This window comes from Porites lutea, chromosome 4 (assembly GCF_958299795.1).
Source record: "Porites lutea chromosome 4, jaPorLute2.1, whole genome shotgun sequence".
NCBI classification, from domain to species: Eukaryota; Metazoa; Cnidaria; class Anthozoa; order Scleractinia; family Poritidae; genus Porites; species Porites lutea.
This window is the reverse complement of record NC_133204.1, coordinates 25,623,411-25,642,000: the sequence shown is the minus strand read 5'-3', so window position 1 is coordinate 25,642,000 and position 18,590 is coordinate 25,623,411. Positions and strand designations below refer to the sequence as shown.

The 18,590-nt window shown below is 40.3% G+C and overlaps 2 protein-coding genes across 3 annotated transcripts in view; one reads left to right on the top strand and one right to left on the bottom strand.

Moving 5' to 3' along the window:
- LOC140933091 (mediator of RNA polymerase II transcription subunit 24-like) overlaps nucleotides 1-8,513 on the top strand; it is a 29,493-nt gene extending 20,980 nt beyond the window's left edge. Inside the window, exons 20-30 of one of the 2 annotated variants that reach the window (XR_012165018.1) lie at nucleotides 353-465; nucleotides 788-850; nucleotides 1,304-1,359; nucleotides 1,851-1,903; nucleotides 2,302-2,424; nucleotides 3,027-3,069; nucleotides 3,175-3,296; nucleotides 3,855-3,955; nucleotides 4,174-4,350; nucleotides 4,735-4,790; nucleotides 4,915-4,991. Coding sequence is in view for 1 of the 2 variants with exons in the window: in XM_073382608.1 (XP_073238709.1) it covers nucleotides 353-465; nucleotides 788-850; nucleotides 1,304-1,359; nucleotides 1,851-1,903; nucleotides 2,302-2,424; nucleotides 3,027-3,069; nucleotides 3,175-3,296; nucleotides 3,855-3,955; nucleotides 4,735-4,790; nucleotides 4,915-5,060; nucleotides 7,687-7,812 (1,002 nt within the window). In the remaining variant the exon portion in view is untranslated. Of the gene's footprint in view, nucleotides 1-352; nucleotides 466-787; nucleotides 851-1,303; nucleotides 1,360-1,850; nucleotides 1,904-2,301; nucleotides 2,425-3,026; nucleotides 3,070-3,174; nucleotides 3,297-3,854; nucleotides 3,956-4,173; nucleotides 4,351-4,734; nucleotides 4,791-4,914; nucleotides 5,061-7,686 lie in introns of those variants that run through there. The other variant, XM_073382608.1, reaches the window with a different exon arrangement.
- Nucleotides 8,514-11,243: 2,730 nt separating this feature from the next.
- The window catches only part of LOC140934452 (uncharacterized), a 19,224-nt gene continuing 11,877 nt past the window's right edge, over nucleotides 11,244-18,590 (bottom strand). The window contains exons 6-8 of the mRNA XM_073384075.1: nucleotides 17,199-17,871; nucleotides 12,597-15,052; nucleotides 11,244-12,072 (exon numbers count right to left, since the gene is read on the bottom strand). Of these exons, the coding sequence (XP_073240176.1) occupies nucleotides 11,794-12,072; nucleotides 12,597-15,052; nucleotides 17,199-17,871 (3,408 nt within the window). The 3' untranslated portion in view covers nucleotides 11,244-11,793. The remainder of the gene's footprint in view (nucleotides 12,073-12,596; nucleotides 15,053-17,198; nucleotides 17,872-18,590) is intronic.

Genomic DNA, 18,590 nt, shown 5'->3' with positions numbered 1-18,590 from the left:
TTCAAGACTTGATTTCCTTGTTCTAAGATTTCTTCTGTATTATATCGTTTGTAAGGAGGCAAATCTCCCTCGCTGTTTTTTACTATTATTTTTTTTTTATCAGGCTTTTTAGGCCTTTTTAAATCTTTGGGGGCTAGTTTCAGAAAACATGTTAGGATATTTATTTGTGTAACAAAGCCATGGAAGACAACTTTTCGACATTTCCGCGCTTTGATTGTCTATCAGACCTCTGTTCTTGCTGTTCATTTCTCTGTATTATCATACCGTTCTATTGAAAGCCTGTTAGCAAAGTCTTTGTCCCGCCGAGCTGTTTAAAGGCTGTCATATTGATCTTCATTGCCTTTCTTTTTAGAAACTATTCGAGCTGCTGAAGTACGAGGCCCCTGCGCTGGCAGTCTGTGCTTGTTCATGGTGCTGTGGACATATCCATACCTTAACGGCAGAAGAGAGAAAACATCCTAAAGGGTAAAAAGTTAACGTCTCTCATAACCGATTAAGACAAGCCTGAAGCATTTCTTTTGATACCAATACAACTTTGGCTTAAACCTACGTCGCTCCTTAAGAATTATTTCAAAATGAATTTTCCGCCTTATTGTAACTTTATCCAATGCATAAAATATGTGTACATTTAACTCTTATCCTTCCATGCACTGTCATGTGAATTGTAGGGAGTAAGCCAAAGTGAGTATAAGGTTTTACGTCGCTTCTTCGTTTTTGAAGTAAATGTTAGGATGTGTACAGAACTTAAAAAACTAAAATGTTTTCACACCTCTCATCTTATTCCCAGATTAGTCAGTTTCCTTTTGAGACCGGTCAATCCCAAAGGGTTTCCCCAGGGATTTGTTGACAGGTAAGCCACTCTTTATAATGAATAAAATATTATAATCCTTAAAATCCCAAATTCTCTTTCATACACACAAAATGGAGAAACTGAAAAGCATATACATGTACTGCCTGGTGAAAGTACTGCTGAAGAGGTTTTCATTTGAATGGTCACAGCACAGGGCCCAAAAGTCAGAACTACGATATTACTGGTGGTTTAAAAAGACCACGAACATCAGATAGCAGCGGAAAAGAAAATCTATCTCAGGAGGCCCCTCCCCTATCTGAGGCGGTTTATTTGTTTGTTTGGCAGAGGGCGGGGGCGGGGGGGGGGGGGGGGGTTCGCTTATTTCAGAGTTGCAGTTATTCCAGAAAATTCGATGAATGAAATGCAAAATTATTCAGTACATGGTACAACGTATGTAAATGTTAATCTCTGAAACTGGGTTATGTTACTTATCTTTTATTTATCCTGGTAAAGGTGTTCGATGCTGCTTGAAGTCATGGAGAGAATGTCACTGAGCGTTGAAGGAAAAGGTAACACGTATCAGTTAAGATTGTAAGGGAGAAAAAATTCAAACATATGAAGATATTGTCAATTATACCGACCTAAATTCATTGACAAAAGAATGAACCTTTTGGTCCAGCTGACACGTTCGCAGATTGAGCGGATGCTTTACTTGAATAATCGTAAAATATTCGGTGTGACAAGCTTGCGTTCCACGGGGGTGTGGGGAGTGCTAAGTTCTTTTGTCGTGCACTTCAAGCGAAGCTTATCGGCGCGCGTTGGTGATCCTGAAGCCACCGAAAACTGTAGAGTGCAATAAACAAAGCACTGGGATACTTGTTGCTTAGTCAAAACTCGGATTTTTTAAACCCAAAACATAGGTCCAGGTTCACATGTGAGGAATCTAAAGGTAGAAATATATGATCTCGCTCATTAGCATTAGTTTTGTCTAATGAAAGGTTCGAGTTTTGACCCTGGCCGTTTTCTTTTCTGTTTTCTTTTGTTTTGTCTTGTTTGTCAGGTAATACTTTGGACGGTGGTAATCCAATTTCAGTTGGAAAACCTGTCCTACAAGTAAGTACCGCGGTTATAAGCAACAGCTGTTCAAAAAGATTTTTAAAACCAAATAGAAATTAAATATCAGCTAGAAAAATTATGTTATTGATAAACTCTGTTTAGTTATACAGCCAATGTTGTAAGATACACTTCGTCTCTTCCCTCTTTTTTAATTCCTTATTACGTAATTATGTACTTTTTGTGAACTATAACAGTGTGATTTAAATAAAAAAAGTGAAAACAAAAAACAAAAAACAAAAAAACAAAACAAAGATTTTTCAACATATTTTAATTCGACAGCTTAGTGTAACGTTGAAATCTCGAGCAGCCCTGCAGAGCGTGAAGGCACTGTTACGTGAATTTTTTGTGATGTTGCAAAGTAAAGTTAATGTTTTGAAATTATTGTCTGTCGACAGTCTCTGACAAAGTTGTTCATGGATGTTGTCAAAGTACGGTGTCTGGGCAGTAAGAAAATTGAACAGTTTAGATATATTTTAACCGTTGGAGGAAAGGAATGGTTCATTTACAGTTTAATCAAGGTAATGAAGGCTGTCCTTATGTTTCTTAACTCTTCTGTCTCAGCACAATTGCTAGCCTTCTTTTTCCATGTACCCTTAGGCTGTGAACAGCAAACAAAAATGATAGCAACGTGAGTAGTGACAGCCATTCACTGTCTCGTCGCGCAAAGCTCCTCGGAACGTTGCGTGACGTGACGACAAAATGAGCTGTTCACGAGGACATTATGCCATCCAATTTTTTTTATGAACGCGACGCTGAGGTGGAACCAATTTTTATTTAACGGACGTGTGCTTTCAAAAATTGTTCACAGAATTCTGTTTTGTCTGGCGCAGCATCTTTTTTCTCGGCAATTCATTTTGATGGTTTGGGGTACCAACGTTGCTGAGGAAGAATTGTTAACAGCGATCAGTTCCTTTCTCTGTTGTGCATTAAGAGATTCCCGACTTGAAACACGGCAGACTGCAGCGTCCACTGTTGTTATCTTTGTGGTTGCACATTCTTGTCTCTGTGGGCCAGAGAGTATACTACTTACAAACCTTTTATATTTAGTTCATGAGCTCTTTCTTTTCTTAGAAGTTCTTTTTTCTTTCCTTTTAACTAAAATGTTTTATTTTTTTATCAGGAGGTTATGAAATTCTCCCGGCACGACGAAATGATACGAGCAGGTAATTAATTTTTATTGCATTTGGCGCTAAAATCCATTGTGGGAGATCCTTTGTATTGTTATATGCATACTTTAATTTTTTGGTGAATTATCTTGTATTCAACAGCTGACGTTGCCAGTTCTCTTCTGATGTTTGACGCCGAGGGCCTGGTGCCGTGTCTTCTGCAGCAGGTTCTACCACTGATCGTGAATCATGCAGACGCTGAAACAATTTTAGGAGATCCAAAGGTGTGTACCCAAAAAATACTACTGTTACTCTTACTTTTAATGTCACTTCACAGATAAGATTACCCTGTCCCTTTTACAGCAGCAATGGAAAATTTTACCGGTCACAATGATCAGCTATATCCCTTTGGACAAAAAAAAAATTCGTCCAAGAGAAAACTGGCAGGGGTTACCGCATCAGTTATTACCATTATCCGCCATGACAATGATATGACCGTGACTTGTGTTACCATACCAATCCCTCAGTTTCTATCCAAGGACCCCGATTGGGATTCTCCTCATTTCAGTAATCACTGATTTGTTGTTCTCTCTAAGTTCGGGGAAAAGACAATGGACGTTCACGTAAGAGCTATATTTAACCATATTCACTTCCAGAGTGCTTGATGGAGTTTTGTAAGGTGGCTCTAACTTTTGAGTCAAATGAAAGCTCCCTGCCTGTTTCATATGATGCTGTTTGTTTCTCAAAATTTTAGTAAATGAAATTTGGAAATTTGGTCCAAATTTGCCCTTGGGTACATTTGGCAGTGAAAGGGTTAAATAGATAGTTGTGCTTTTCCCCAGGGCTGGGCTCTTGCACGGATGACAGCACACGCGGTGTGCCTGGGACTGAATATTGAACTGACGCGATCAAAACAAGATTCAAGTGATGAAGGAGTTGAACGGTAAGGAGGGTGGGCAAAATTCAAAATGTAAAATATGAACGTTTTTTCATTTCTCGTAATTAGGCAGTAAAAGGCTAGCAAAAGGAAAATCATAGTCAAACTATAGAAACGTTGGGCCCACAAAAATGAAATAGCAATACCATACAATTTTTTTAGAAGATGAACCCTTCTAACGTTTTTTTGAAGGCTTGTCAAAATAAGCACATCATCTGGTATAGCTTACTTTAGGATGACTCCTTTGGACGAAGACGAAACCGCAGAAGACCTTTGTTTACTGGTGTATTTTTCTCAATGAGGCTTCTTTTAATAGACTGAAGTTAATTGGCAAGAACGAAGGAGGAAAGGGTAAAAAGAATGTTAGACTCATACCATGAACCCCAGAATAAGATGGCCAGGTCGGTAATATTGCCTCCAAGATATGTGACGGTCATTTTCATGGACTGGCCGCTAAACATTAGAGTGTACCTTTTTTTCGTGTATTTGGCTCGTGTCCTTTCTTTGCGTGGTATGTAGGAAAGAGCCTTTCATCTTCCCACGTTCATGTAGATTTGTTTATTATTAGGCTGTGGATCATTGTGACCAAAAATATTTGGAATAAAAACTCATTCGTGTCTTTACAGGCACTTGTTGAACATGAGTATATTTGCATTTTCTTTATAAAATTTTATTTTAATGGATTTTTCTAAACATAAAGTCTTTTCAAAGCGAAATAATGTAGCAGAATTAAAATGCAAGGGCGAGCATTTTACATTTTATTTCTTTTTTCTTTTTGACCTCAGTCCCGCAAAGATGAAGCGACTAGAAGGTTCATCTTCATGTATTCAACAGGCCTTAGGTATGATCGAGTCTTGTGTGGTTGGTATAGCAACTAACAAAGTTCATATATAATCTTAATCAGTGTTTATCAGGGAAGCTTGTGTTGTTCGGAATCTGATTATAATTGTTCTCTCTTTTGTTAGTTCGCCTTTGTGAAGATTTTATTGCTATTATTAAATCTACTGAGGTGGGTCCAGTGCCAGCATTGCTGGTTTCCTTCCTCCAACAAGCTGCTGCCGGCACTGGTGCAAATGTTGGGCCATTATCGGGCTATATACCTCAAGACTTGGTAGGTCAATTATCTGTTGTCCTGGAATACTTAAACAAACGAGCAGAAAGGTTAAAGAAGCCTACATTAACTCAAGCTAATCTGGATTTCTCCTTTAATGCGTACAAATTATTGTAGAATCGACTTTTAACATCGAAAATCTTAATTGTAAATTTGGCGCCAATATAAACAACCATTTTCAGTAGCCAAACACCATAGCCTGCTACTGAGTATTTTGAGGTGCAGGTGACACTGGGTCGTCGTTGTCTCGAATTGTACTATGGGAACCTTTCAAGGTCCCTTGAACAGTCCCATAGTGCAGCCAGTCTGTACAAAACAGGCCCAGTCTCAAGCAGAACCTCACAATAACAATGAAATAAAAGCATAGTACATGTAATCATGACATGTCACATCAAATTTTAGCGGTAGCTAAACAAGGAAGGAATTTTTTTTGAAAGGGTAGAACACATTTAAAGAACCCTAGTAAATGGCCAAACTACTTTCTAAAAAATGAGCAAGAGTAGCAAAAATACTGCCCAACGGATGACAAGGACAATTGAAGGATGTCTGCTAAAATATACATATCTTTAAGAACTGCCGAACGGTTGTTGACTGGGTTGGAAATATTTTGAGTAATAAAACAATTGGAATCGGCTTTCGTATGATATGAAGACCTATGCAGATCCTGGAGGGTGTTATCCTTCGAGGCCGAAAATCCTCCTCGATCTGCTTAATTCTTCATATTATACTGAGCCTCACCCAATAATTGGTGATTATACTGTTTATCTGCATATGGTTACCAATAGACACCTTTTGCGGTTTATCGATACGTTCATAATAGCGGAGCTCTCGCGCGCGCGAAGCGCGCGCAGCGGAGCACCATGGGTAAGAAAATTTGGTAAACTATCCATCCGAGAAAATTTGGTTATGACGTAGCGTACGCCCACCCGTACACACACTTCATGTAAGCCGATGTCAAATGTCACACTAGATCTTGCACAACTTGACTAGCCTCTTAGTTATGTAAACCATCCGTATGAGTACGATTAGATTGACAGCTGTCAAAATCAGACATCCGCTGACAATTATCACATGGCCATCTCGCGGGCTCAGATGAAAGACCAGTCGTTTTGCCCCTCTATATAAGCTGATATAATATGTCACACTTACCAATTCAACATAAAAACGAAACTACGCCGGGCAAGGCTGTCAGTTGGCTGACAGTCGTTTAAAGTTATATTGGCAAGCCAAATTAAGGTCAATTGACAGCTGTCAAAATGGGACATGTGCAGACCACTATCAGAAAACTAATAACGTGGGCTCAGGTTCGCTTAGGTACACGATCTGGCATTTTCCACTACATGCCGGACGGATATGTCTTACTCACACTCGTAGTCTGTTAATTCGAATATTCGCCATTCTAATGAAGGTTAATTGACAGCTGTCAAACTAGAGTATACGCTGCCCATCATCACCTAAGTGTATCGCGGGCTCATTTTTCTATCCATTGAGGTCACGTAGTGTTTAAAGTTTTGCGCTGATATTTTATTTGATCACGGGCTCAATTCGAAGCCCCATAGCTAAGAAAAAAAATTCGACAATCACGTGACCGTACACCGACCACCCGACCTTCCGTTCGTCGGCACCACAGGCATACCAATGTTTAATCTTACACTTTCTAGCTAGTTTGGGAGCCTGCAACCTGATATTGTACATCCATGTTTTGATTAATTGTTAATTGATTATCGTTTTCATTTAAAGCCCGTAATTATTACCCTGCATATCACATAGGACCAGATTTTTCTAACTGAAAGTCCCGGCATTATCTGAGAATTCTCTTCATGACAACGTTTTATAATTCAATGCTATAATTTGTTGTGCAAAGGAAGCGCGTGCTTTGATCGTCGTGGATATTGAATGAGTGCAAATTCTCTTGCAAATTGTGAAAAACTGCAGAATTATAGGTTTAAATAGGGCAAAAAAGAACAAATTCTGTCCGAGGTCTGTATGATAAAAAAAGGGTCTCAGAGTACTGTTTACCTGAGACGTGATGAGAAAAAGTATGTTTAAAAGGCTGGTTTACACGCCACCAGATTCGTCGCCAAGATTTACTAGTAAACTAAACTTGTCGAACACAAAAAATCCGGCCTGATTTTTTATTTTGGCCTCTCTTTTAGACAGAGGAATGCAACGTGTAAATTGGCTGCCACCAAGGTCTATCGTGGCGCGTGTGTTTCTTAAAACTATATTTCGGGGTTGTCCAATTATCCATAGTCTCTCAAACGGAGCAGTGTTGGAGAGACTGGTGAATGCCACAGCTAACGCAAATACAATACACGAATAGGTCTATTTGTTTTCCAGGCCTAATCTACTGTGATCGAACATGATTGCTATTTTTGGGTGTACAAATAAGACTATTTAATAACTCGATGTAAAATTTGTTTCACTCTCGGACTGTCAAATTATTTTTCTCCAAAATCACTAGCCTTTGCCTCAAAAGTCAAATGAATGTGCCCTGATCTGTGGATTACAAGTTTATTGTTTGATTTAAATTATGAATTTATTAACGGGAGCTTCGCTTTTAGCCCTGGCTAAATCTATATATTACATTCTTTTTAACTAACATTTAACATGTTGGTACTTCAAGGTTACGGAAATACTGGAGTTATCTCCAAGTCTGCAAGGTACACCTGAAGTGCTTTTGGGTCTGTGCAATATGAAGACTACTGAAGGAAGACAGCTTTGTGCCAAAGCTCTTTGTAACAACTTTTAGCCAATAGGCCATCTGTCAGCGGTTAATACGTTCTGTGCCTTCAAAAGATTGGGCCGTTTCTGGTCATTTAGCATGTAAATAGGCCATTTCCGAGTTCCCAAAAATCTCACTTTCAAAGCGAGGCTAAGTGCGAAGGCATTGATATGAAAATGAGTTTTAATTATGATGCAAATAAAACTCATTTTCACAACAAAGGTTTCGCACTTAGCCTCGTTTTGAAAGTGAGATTTTTTTGGAACTGGGAAATGGCCTATTAAATAAAAGAACTCTTCACCGCGCTCATAGTTCTTCTTGAACATATTGACTCACGAGTACAAAGTCACCTTTTGTGAGGATAACAAACCACGACTTCCTTTATCAAGTTTTTAACTTGACCAGAAGACTAGTAATTTATTCAGTTAGCTTTTTAAAAGAAATCATTGTACAGAAAAAAACATCACTTAAAAGACCGTTGTAAAAAGAGAATTAGATCAGTTAGCAATACTATAGAAGTAAAATACTCTGGGGACGTGTCTGAAGATGTTCTAAACACTCACTGCACGTGTTTAGTATCAGGTCTGAAACTCATCGCGCTTCTCGCTGGAAGTTTTAACCTTGATAAAACACAACTGTCTTTATTTTGAACATGTCCTCATCGTATGTCTGCGAGGCAGAGGAGTCATGATACACAACCCTTTGTAATAATAAATGTACTAAATATACCTCAACGTGACTTCTTTTATTTTATTCCCTAAACCCCATGGAGAAAAGTATAAATTCTATTTTTTTTTTCATTCAAATATTTCCTCGTTTCTGATTGGCTCCAATTCCCGGCGAAAAAATGGTGTTCACGGTTATCCAAAGACGAAATAGCTGAATTTCTGACGAAAACTAAACGGACGAAATGCAAAAATACGCGTATTAACGTATTATGCTGATCGATAACAGCCTCGTCCATCAGCATAATCCTTCACATCTTAGTCTTATTCAATAATTGTTAAATATGACGAAATTCATGTCTTCCTTTTGATAAGGGAGAGCGTTTTGAGTTTCAGGTTACATTCGTCTCTCATTCACCTCTAGAGATGTGCTAGTTAACCTGATGGACAAAATCTTATTGTGATTCTCCATACCCAATTTGAGAGGGAAAGGAAATGAGACAATTGAACGCGCTAGAACCCAAAGGGCTACTTACGACGTTTACAGTCCCCGATTTTTCGTAAGATCGGATCGGATTGTTGAAATTAGACAACCTACAAAATTCAAGTGCAACAGAATTTTGAGTTCTCAGCACGATAGACAAATGGAACTTTGGAAACGAGAGGGAAGCCGCGAGACAAGTACGCGCACGAGAAAAGAGCTTTAATTTTTGCTAATTCCCACTGACAGTTCAACACGAACGCCGTACTGACAGGTTCCCATCACTTTTAAATCGCCTTTTGATAAAATATTCTTGTATTTGTATAATTTTCCAATGCGCTTTCTGATAGGTCAGTTACGTCTTAGCTACATCTTTTTTTTTGTCGACACACATTTTAGAATTTTTAGAAGAATTTTTCCTCTTTGACCAATATAGTGCATGTGGAAAATTTCGACATGTACAGAAATTTTCTTGGTAATTTAGAACATAGAAAACGTATACAAGAAGCGTTGAAAGAGTAAGAAAAAAATGAGGAAATTCGCCGAAAAGTAGTCCGATGAATGTCAATGAGGAAATACCAAATTTCAAAAGAAAGGTGCTTAACAGTTCTGATCACTACCGAGCGTTACGACGATGGGCTTTTTTCTTTGACATGGAAACGTCATAAATTCCATTCTGCCACCAAAATGCAGTAAAGCTCAATATTAAGCGATGTCATGTTGGATAACAAGCTTGGGAAAAATGAGAGAAGCTTCCTTTAAACATTCATCGGTTTGCCTTCATCACCAAGCCCTGGGCACGATTACCAGAGGGCGACAAACCCTAGCACTGAATCAACGCAGTAAACAAAAAATAACGAGGCAAAATGTTTATTGTGAAACTGTATTAGCCATAACAACAAAAAATAAAATTACAAATCAAAGTAAAATAAATAAGCTAAAAGTAAAACTATGCATCTTCTGATGTAACATCGTGAAATAAGATAACTTAAAAGACTCATGCTTTCATTTCAAGATGGGCCTAAAATTGACATTTTATGTAAACAAAGAAAAGAAATTAATTAACTAAATCGGTTTTGATCTGAGTCAAGCTTAAAACTTGTATAAATTTCTCAAAGCACATAAATATGCACAAATAAAACAATCTTTCTTAATCTATGGTAAAATAATAAAAATAAACATCATAAGAAAATTAAGATCATTAATGGTGTTTTATGAAATTGTGAATTAGATTAATTAATTTTTCCGTCATCGAAATAATTTAAAATTTTAAGGTAACTATAATTTGGAATGAAAATTATTTATTTTATTTGGGATTAAGGGACCGGCCATTATTTATGTGGGGGGGGGGGGGGGGGGGGGGGGGGGCGGGGGGAAAAATCATGGGGTGGGCCAAGCCTATTTATTTTTTTTAGAGAAAAGGGGTGGGCCAAAAGAGAATTTCATGATGATTGGGGGTGGGTCATCGTGTGTTTTGTAAAGAATCACACTCACTACAATTCATGTGGAAGATCTAAATAAATTCTCATGCAATACAAAAAAAAAAACTGGTGAAGAATTACATTGAGCACTTGTCGCAGCTGCAAAATGTCAATGAAATCCGTAAGCAAGAAAAGCTTGTTGGAGCCATAAAAGATGTACATTGCTATGACTGGAAAACACTTGTAGAGAAGGGGGAGCTTGACACTCTGAAAGTCCCCGAGTTGCACAAATACATTGAGCATAATAAACTTGGCAAGAACGGAAAGAAAATCGACAAAATCAAGCGAATCACAGTACACTATTATGAAACTTCAAAGGAATCTACATTTCCTTCAAGCATCAGTGTTGGTGAGGACAGTGATGAGAGTGACAGTGACAATGACCTTGTTTTGTGTGATGAAAGTGAAAGCGAAAGTGAATCAGATGATGACAGTCATACTGTAACAATACAAGAAGGCACATCAACAAGAAGTGGCCGCAGAGTAGGACACTGGTCCACAAGATATGCTGATTTCGTTCAGTGAACAGGAACTCCTTATGGAGGTATAGATTGAAGGGGGTTGGGGGTGGGTCACCTCTTATATAAAGTTATATGGGGGTGGGTCAAGAATTAACTAATGGCCTTAAAGGAGTGGGTTACGTTTTTTCTTTCGTGCTGAAACAAAAAAAATCCCTCCCCCCCCCCCCCCCCACATAAATAATGACCGGTCCCTAATTACACGAGGAACCTAACGCAAATACCAGCACTTTTTAAGTTTGCTTTGGATTTACCACTCTAATGTGATTGGCTAAAAGGCCTTGCACTCCTTTTTTACAGTAATAACCAAATGCATTACACAATAGACCCCTTTAGCTTATTTGTTTTGTTTTACCAATGAAGATCGTAGGGGAATTTACCCTTGTCTTTTCATAAAGTATGCGTACATATGCACTCGAATAAAACGAAGTTTTCTAGTCTTGAGTGGTAACACAAAACATACACACTAAAGAGGTCTATTGTAACTTACTGTAATTCCCGCGATTGAAACTGACCACAGGTATTTGCATTGAGTTCTCTTGACCAATTTCAGTGTCCTTGCTACGGTTTCATAAAATTGAAAACCGCTCTGTATAGCTACATACCTAATTAACAAGTCTAATAATATTTAAACCAACTTAATAACTTACCTACACGCTATTTACTTGACCAAACAGATGGAAGGTAAATATTACCAAAAACATTCCTGACTTTTTCACCAGGCTTTCCTGTGCACTGATTGATCCAAGAAAAATCGCCTTGCAATTGCTCAGAGTAATTATACTAGTTTTGTTAAAAAACTATGTACAGTCCGCATTTGTACGATTCAACCATGGTCAGGCATTCTCAATTGGTACAATCAGTCACGCACTCTTGTAACGGTAATCATACTTAGGGTGACCGTCGAAAGCAACTTGCCGGCCATTTATAAGCGACTGAAGGAGCCACTCCAGTGACACCATAGGAATTCCCAGCATAGTAGCGGCGTGCTTGACACTAGCCGGGAGTTTGCTATTCTCGCATACGATGACATCACAATAGTAATCAAAACGGTTGGGAATTTTAGTTACCATCTTACATCCAGCCGCGAGAAGCACACTGGTCCAAGTGTCCCTGAACTGCTGGCTCCCGTGCAGAAAAACCTGTTTAATAAGATAAAATGAAAGCAAGACATGTCAACTCTTAAAGCCCTAAGGCAGCGACCACAATATAATTTCTAACCATTAAAGTCACGTTCAAATAAAGCCCAAACTAGAAAAGCATTTTTTCTACTCAAAAAACTTGTAAAAACGGATTCTGAGATCTACAAATTGTCTCGAACCGCGGTTCACGCAACCGGCCCTAATTCGGCTCCATGTCTTGACTGCTAAATTATTTCCATCAGTGAGGAGAATATTCGTCCTGATCTAGGGCTGCAAGGGTAAACAGAAATTCACTCGTCAAAAGGGAGGAGGCCTTGGTTGAGAATTCTGCAAACCAAATCGTTTGGAAAGAAAACCCGTAAACTCAGCGAGGTGCGTGTTAGAGTGAAACAGATATAGATCAATGCGACTTTAGGTGTGCTGTTTACACGGTTTAGAATTTTCTGAGATGATTTTTCAGAAAATATACTCATACTAAAGTCACGTGAGTTCTCATGAAAACAGAGCCTTGCTTATGGACTCACCCGCATGTTGCCCAGAATGTTTCTGCGAGGACGACATTCCACGATTTCTCCCTCAGCTTCCAAACTCTCACCAGCAGGTAACAGATAACGTTTGTAATCCAGACGCTTATTGCTTGAGCAGCAGTCATTTATCCACATATGCGACACACACGGAATTCCAGAAGCGAGAGATTGGAAATACTTTTGAGTACGCTGATGTCTATCAGAAATTAAGAAGCATTCTGCTCCAGAGATCTGGGATTGAGGAAATGCGGAGAGGACCACGCCGCCCCCAGCCTCAATCTGGCGCTTAATGATGTCACGATTAAATTCGATTCTCTCGGACTCACTGTCTGATTCATCAGGTTCAGTTCTGTCTCTTAAACCACCAGTTACAAGGAATGCAAACCCAGCGAAGACATTCCTGTTGGTCGGCAACGGGCTTATTGCAGTCTCCCTGTCGTCGTCCTCATTTGTAACCATTTGTTTACGCGGCGAGCTACGTGTCACAGGTCCTGGTTCGTCACTTGAAGATTTCAAAGGAGATTTCGAGGCATACGAAGCTGATAACCCTCTTCTTACCTGCCGCCGTTTACTAGTTTGGGCAGTCTGCTCGTCTGAGCTAGTCTCACTTTCTACTCCAATTCTGTGCCCAGCTCGCCTAAGCTGGGCTTTAGCTTTATGAGTAGCGGACTTATGGGTAGACTTGGGCGTTACGTCATTGTCCTTTGAAGCTTTTCCTTTCGGACTGGCACGTGGCAAAGGCTTTTTGCCACGCCTCTTATCTCCACTTGAACTCTTACTGGTGTCCTTGGAGCTGGTGTCTAACGTTGTATCTTTGCCTGCTGCACTTCCTGACCTGGTTACGTTGGGCGTACTTAAATCACTACTCCCCGCGCTTTCGTCTTTCCTTAATCTCAAGCTGTGAGCCCCGATACTGACACTAGAGCCGCTCGTGACGTTTACTGAACTCTCACTAGATAAAATGGCGGCAGCTTGCTGTTCAGATAAAATAACCTTACTACGCGGAAACCTGCTTATTGCTCCACTCCGGGTCTGGATTTCATAGCCTCGCTCTTCACCGTCTCGGTAATAACCAACAATGACTCCTTCTTCGTAGTAATCGTCATCCTGTTCGCCTTGAGCCATTACCCTTTGCCCTGCAGGAAGCAAGTCTTTTCTGATGATGTTCTCCCGAGGTGCCCTCCGTTTGTTTCCGTCGTCAAAAGTGACGAGATATCGTCCATTTTTGTACTGCTTCGTAGACACCACTCCTGGGTAAAAATAGCCATCATGCCACTTTGCTAATACTAGGGTGCCGGGAGTCAAGGAGGAGTCACTTGATGAAGTGCGCTGAAGAGCTGGTTCCTCTTCTGTGACAGGCACTGTCTCTTGTCTGGTGACCGCAGGGATTACACTCGCTGTCTCATCAGCGCTTTGGGGATGGTCAATGTTTTCCCTCGCTTCATCGTCACCACTCTTTGCTGACGCAGCCTCGGCTTCAGCAGGTCGTTTAGAGGCAACCTTCGCAGAAACAGGAGATTTCTTACTCTTTATTCTTGGAGAACTTCTAGGTTGTTGTTTTTTGTCTTTTTGTTTGAGTAATTTTGAAGTACCCATTTTTCGCGAGCCATCTACATTTGAGGATTCCACAAATTCATTGACTTCCTCGTTTTCCTTCTCCTCGCTTTCTACCTTCGGTCGATCATCCTCCTCGTATGTCAAAACTTCCACGACTTCACCCGACCCTTTATCGATTATACTAACAGTCACCATTCGTTGAACCTGAGTCGTAACGGTAGTAACAGTGCGAGTGTGTATTATTTGCCGATAGTGCACATCTTCTGACGAGTCCTTTTCTGGCATCTCCTCTACATGCAGTCTGTCATCTTCCCTCCGTGCTCGCTTGGATTGAGGTTCTTCGGGTTCCTCACTCTCAGAAGACCCGCTACTTCCTTCCGGGTGTCCACGTTTGGCGCTTAACGTTCCATGCAAATTCTCTTGCTCTGTAGAATCCTCTTGCCTTTTTCTGCGCGTGGTACAATGCTCGACGAAAGAGGTCGACCACACAGCGCTTTCTATAGGTATGTCTCGAGTCTGACCTTGTTCTCCCCTCTGCATGAACTCTTTCTCTCCTTCGCTTCTTGGAGATGATCTCCTCGCTCTCTTTCTAAGCGGCCCTGGATGTTCGTCTTCGGCAGTAAATGCAAACGGATCATCGTCATTATCGACGACCTCGTCTCTTTTCTTACCCTTCGCCATTGCTTCTCGAGCACGGCTAAAGATCGACCGTTGACGTTCGGGGGAGTCGATCTGTACATTTGATGAGCTTGTTCGTGACGGTGAAACCGACGGAAAGGCGGTGTGGAAACGAAATACTGGTTCTGAATTTTCCGAATCACTGAGTGGCGAACCGTGACGAGGCATTGAGATCGTCAGGGACTGGGGCCTAGCCTGGACCAAGGAGCTTGGTGGAGCTATTTTAAGAAACCGGAGACAAGTTGTTGGTCACCAAATTGAGTTTCTAAATGTTAAGACTGAATGAGATCTGGACTATGAAACAACTTGGTATAGTGCTTCTTACTCGGTATGCTAATGACAGTAATAATGGTATTAATAATATGCCAATGATAACGATGACAGATAAGTTTTGGCTACGTTCACACTGCACGGGATGAATTTTCGGCCGGCTGAAAAATTTGACCAGACACTTGGTTTACACGGGACAGTTGAATGTTTTCGCTGTGTTAACACGGAACTTTTAAAAACGGCTGGTTCCGTGTGACTGGAACACCTAAACGCAAGAATTTATAAGCGGTCGAAAATTCGTGTGAACGTACCCTCAGATAAGCGAAAAAAACAACTTTGCACGTGTATCACGATTGTTTGTATATTTCTTCGCCCTCACTGCACGACTACGACTTGAAAATGTCACCTACATTTTACACAGTAAATGAATAGGAATTGCGATGCCGACTGAAAAAACGCTATGGCTTGATTTCCACTGTCGCGTAATTTTTACGTGCGTACGTGCGTAAATTTACGTTCGCAAATAGAATATAGGCAATGTAGAACCTCGCTCAACTTCACGTTTAATCTCAACACTTTATATCTTGCCTCTATTTTATTTACGTGATTAAAATTTACAAGCGTTAACGTGCGGAGCCAAAAACGCACCAGTGGAAATCCACTCTAATTCACTTTTTAAGCCACGTCGCCGTCCCCATCGATGTCGACGACGACGGCAGTCACAACGTCGCAAAAAAAATGAATTTGCTTTCTTTCAAACTTAATCGCGTCTATTTGGACCCGCTCAATATGTCAAATGCAGGCGACTTTTCCTGGAGTTGAATTTTTAACGATTTTATTCACGTTCAAAAAGAGGAAGGACAATTCGTCGTCATATGTCCACGTCCTCCATAAAACGTCAAATTAAGAGGCTTCACGTCGTAGTCGCGCAGTGGACGTCAAACAAACGTACTAAAAAGCGTGATGCACGTGCAGAGCTGTTGTTTTGATCATTAAACCTATTGTTTTTTGAAGTTGTCGTCACTTAATAGGGACCTTAAGCAAAGACGTTTTTGAGCGACGCACGTCAACCGGAAGTGAGGCCTTCTCCCTTTTTATATGCCTTGACGCTAACAAACTTGTATTGCTGAGTTTCTTTTCTCTTTTAAAGACGATTTACCGGAGAGTTTCAACCAAACCGCTCCCCAATGATGCAAAAAGTCCACTTCCGGTTGACGTCCGTCGCTCAAAAACGCTGTTGCTTAAGCTCCCTATTGTTGATAATGAACAACTCTGCACGTGTAGAGTTGCTTTTTTTGCTTATTTAACGGCTCCGTCCACACGAACTTGGACATTTTTAAACCCGCTTATTTTTTTGACGCGAATCAACCTTCCGTCCACATGAAAAAAGTGAATCCGCTCACCAAAACCGCATCTTTTGGAAACCGCTCTCCGCAGTGGTTCAGAGGCCCGTCCAAACCAATCCAGGAAACAAAATATGCGGTTTCAATAATGTGCGGATTCGTGTAGACGGGGCGAAACCTCTTTCTTTCTCATGACGTCCATTACCATGACATAAAAAAACAAGCTGGCTACTACTTACTATTTTTCTTTAGTGAATCTTGGATTGCTTTCGATTTGGGCAATAAACAGATTTCTTTTTTGATCCGAAATTCGTTTTATTTACTTTGTAAGATCAAATTTCTATTCTCAATAAAAAGTAACTGTACAAAAGTTCTAACCTCAATATTGGCAATTATTTGTCAACCTTTACCGTGATATTTGACCATGCTCTATGGTATGTAAATGGCTAAAATTTTCACGTCACTTTTTAGAACTCAGCCAATCCGAAAAGTAAAAGCAAAATCCAAGATAGCTTCTTATAAAGCTGGCGTTTTCCGCGCTTGGCGCCAATGGCATATCACTGCTAATAGTTTGACTGGTTTCAAACTTTACGCAACAACACGACATGTAACATCCAACAATGCTGCATCCGATTAACACGGGGCTTAACAACACTTAAATGAAGACCGGTCTATTTTCTAAGTAAGGCTATTCGCTTTTTCCATTGTGAAGATAAAAATTGAACTCATTTACAATATACTGGTAGGTTACCTTGACTAGACATGCCAGGTGTTTCTGAGACCACTGGAAGTACTGCGTCTGGCATAATACTGCGTCTGCTAACCCTGTCCTCTGAGTCAGGTGTGTGGTGATGGGCAGGTCTGATAGGGGGTGGTGTAGTAGAAACTTGTGGTCTAAGCGGCTCCTTTGGTAAAGAGAAGTGAAAGCCACCGCTTAGCGCAGAATCGCTTGAAGTTTCCGAAAATATTGTCGCCGGAAGTCGGGACTTTATTGGTTTTCTGGCAGGAGCTGGCTTTTCTGGTGTACTCAACTCTGGTCTTGACACATCGATGGTATCTTCCCTTGTTAAAAGAGGAAGTCGTGCTGAGTCGTCAGCTAAGACGGGCTCTACAGGAGCGACATCTTCAGTGGAGGGAAGGGGATCGTTTCCACTAACGACCTCAATATCATTGTCATCCTTTTCTTCTATCTGCTGCGAAGAAACATGAGGAAGTGCGGGCCTTGTGGCTTGTTCCTTGTCTTCCACTGTGTGAGTATCTTTCACTGATGGCACCTCTTGCACAGCTATGGGACGAACCAGTGACGCTAATATAGACTGGCTATTGGAGTCCTGTTTTGTTAAAGACGAGATCTGTTCCTTTTCAATTTGTTCGGCAGATTTGTCATCATTGACAACACTTGTAACCTTAGTGATAGCAACTTCCTATAAAATAACGAAATAATTACGTGCATTTCCATAACTGTAAACACAAGTGCCATTAGCCATTATCAATTAAAGTGTTTCTTGATACGTTAAGTACGTAACATGAAGTTACTACTCTTTTTTCCCAGATGACAAGCATCAAAAAGATATATTTATACTCTTTACCCTAGATCCTGAGTAAATTTAGGAATATCTCCACTCAAGGTATTACTTATCCAGAAAAAATGTCCTTCATTACATGTAAGACTAGGGTAGGTTAGATTGAGGTTAATTCAGTTGCACAGACAACCTTAGCCTGCCTCACAGCACAGAAAAGTGTAAGAGGGCTGTAAGGATTCCGTTTTTCCTCAAATAAGCGACCACGCTCTAATAAGCGCCTTCCCCCGAATAAGCGCCCCTCCCCTCTCCATCAACAGTGCTTAAATAGAAGATATATAGAATGATAATAGGGCCATTTATACGAGGAAAAATAAGACGCGTCTTACATAAGACGCGTCTTAAATAGGACGCCAACTGTACCATTTATACGAGCATGCCTTATCTAATAAGACGCGTCTTAGCTAAGCCGCGTCTTATTTTAGGCGAAATGTGCCGTTTATACGGAAAGTTCGCGTCTTATTTTTCCTCGTATAAATGGCCCTAATGTGAACTGCGGAAATACAAATTTAAATGAAGATATGATCGCCGCAGTCGCAATTCCAATTTAAGCAATTGCAAAT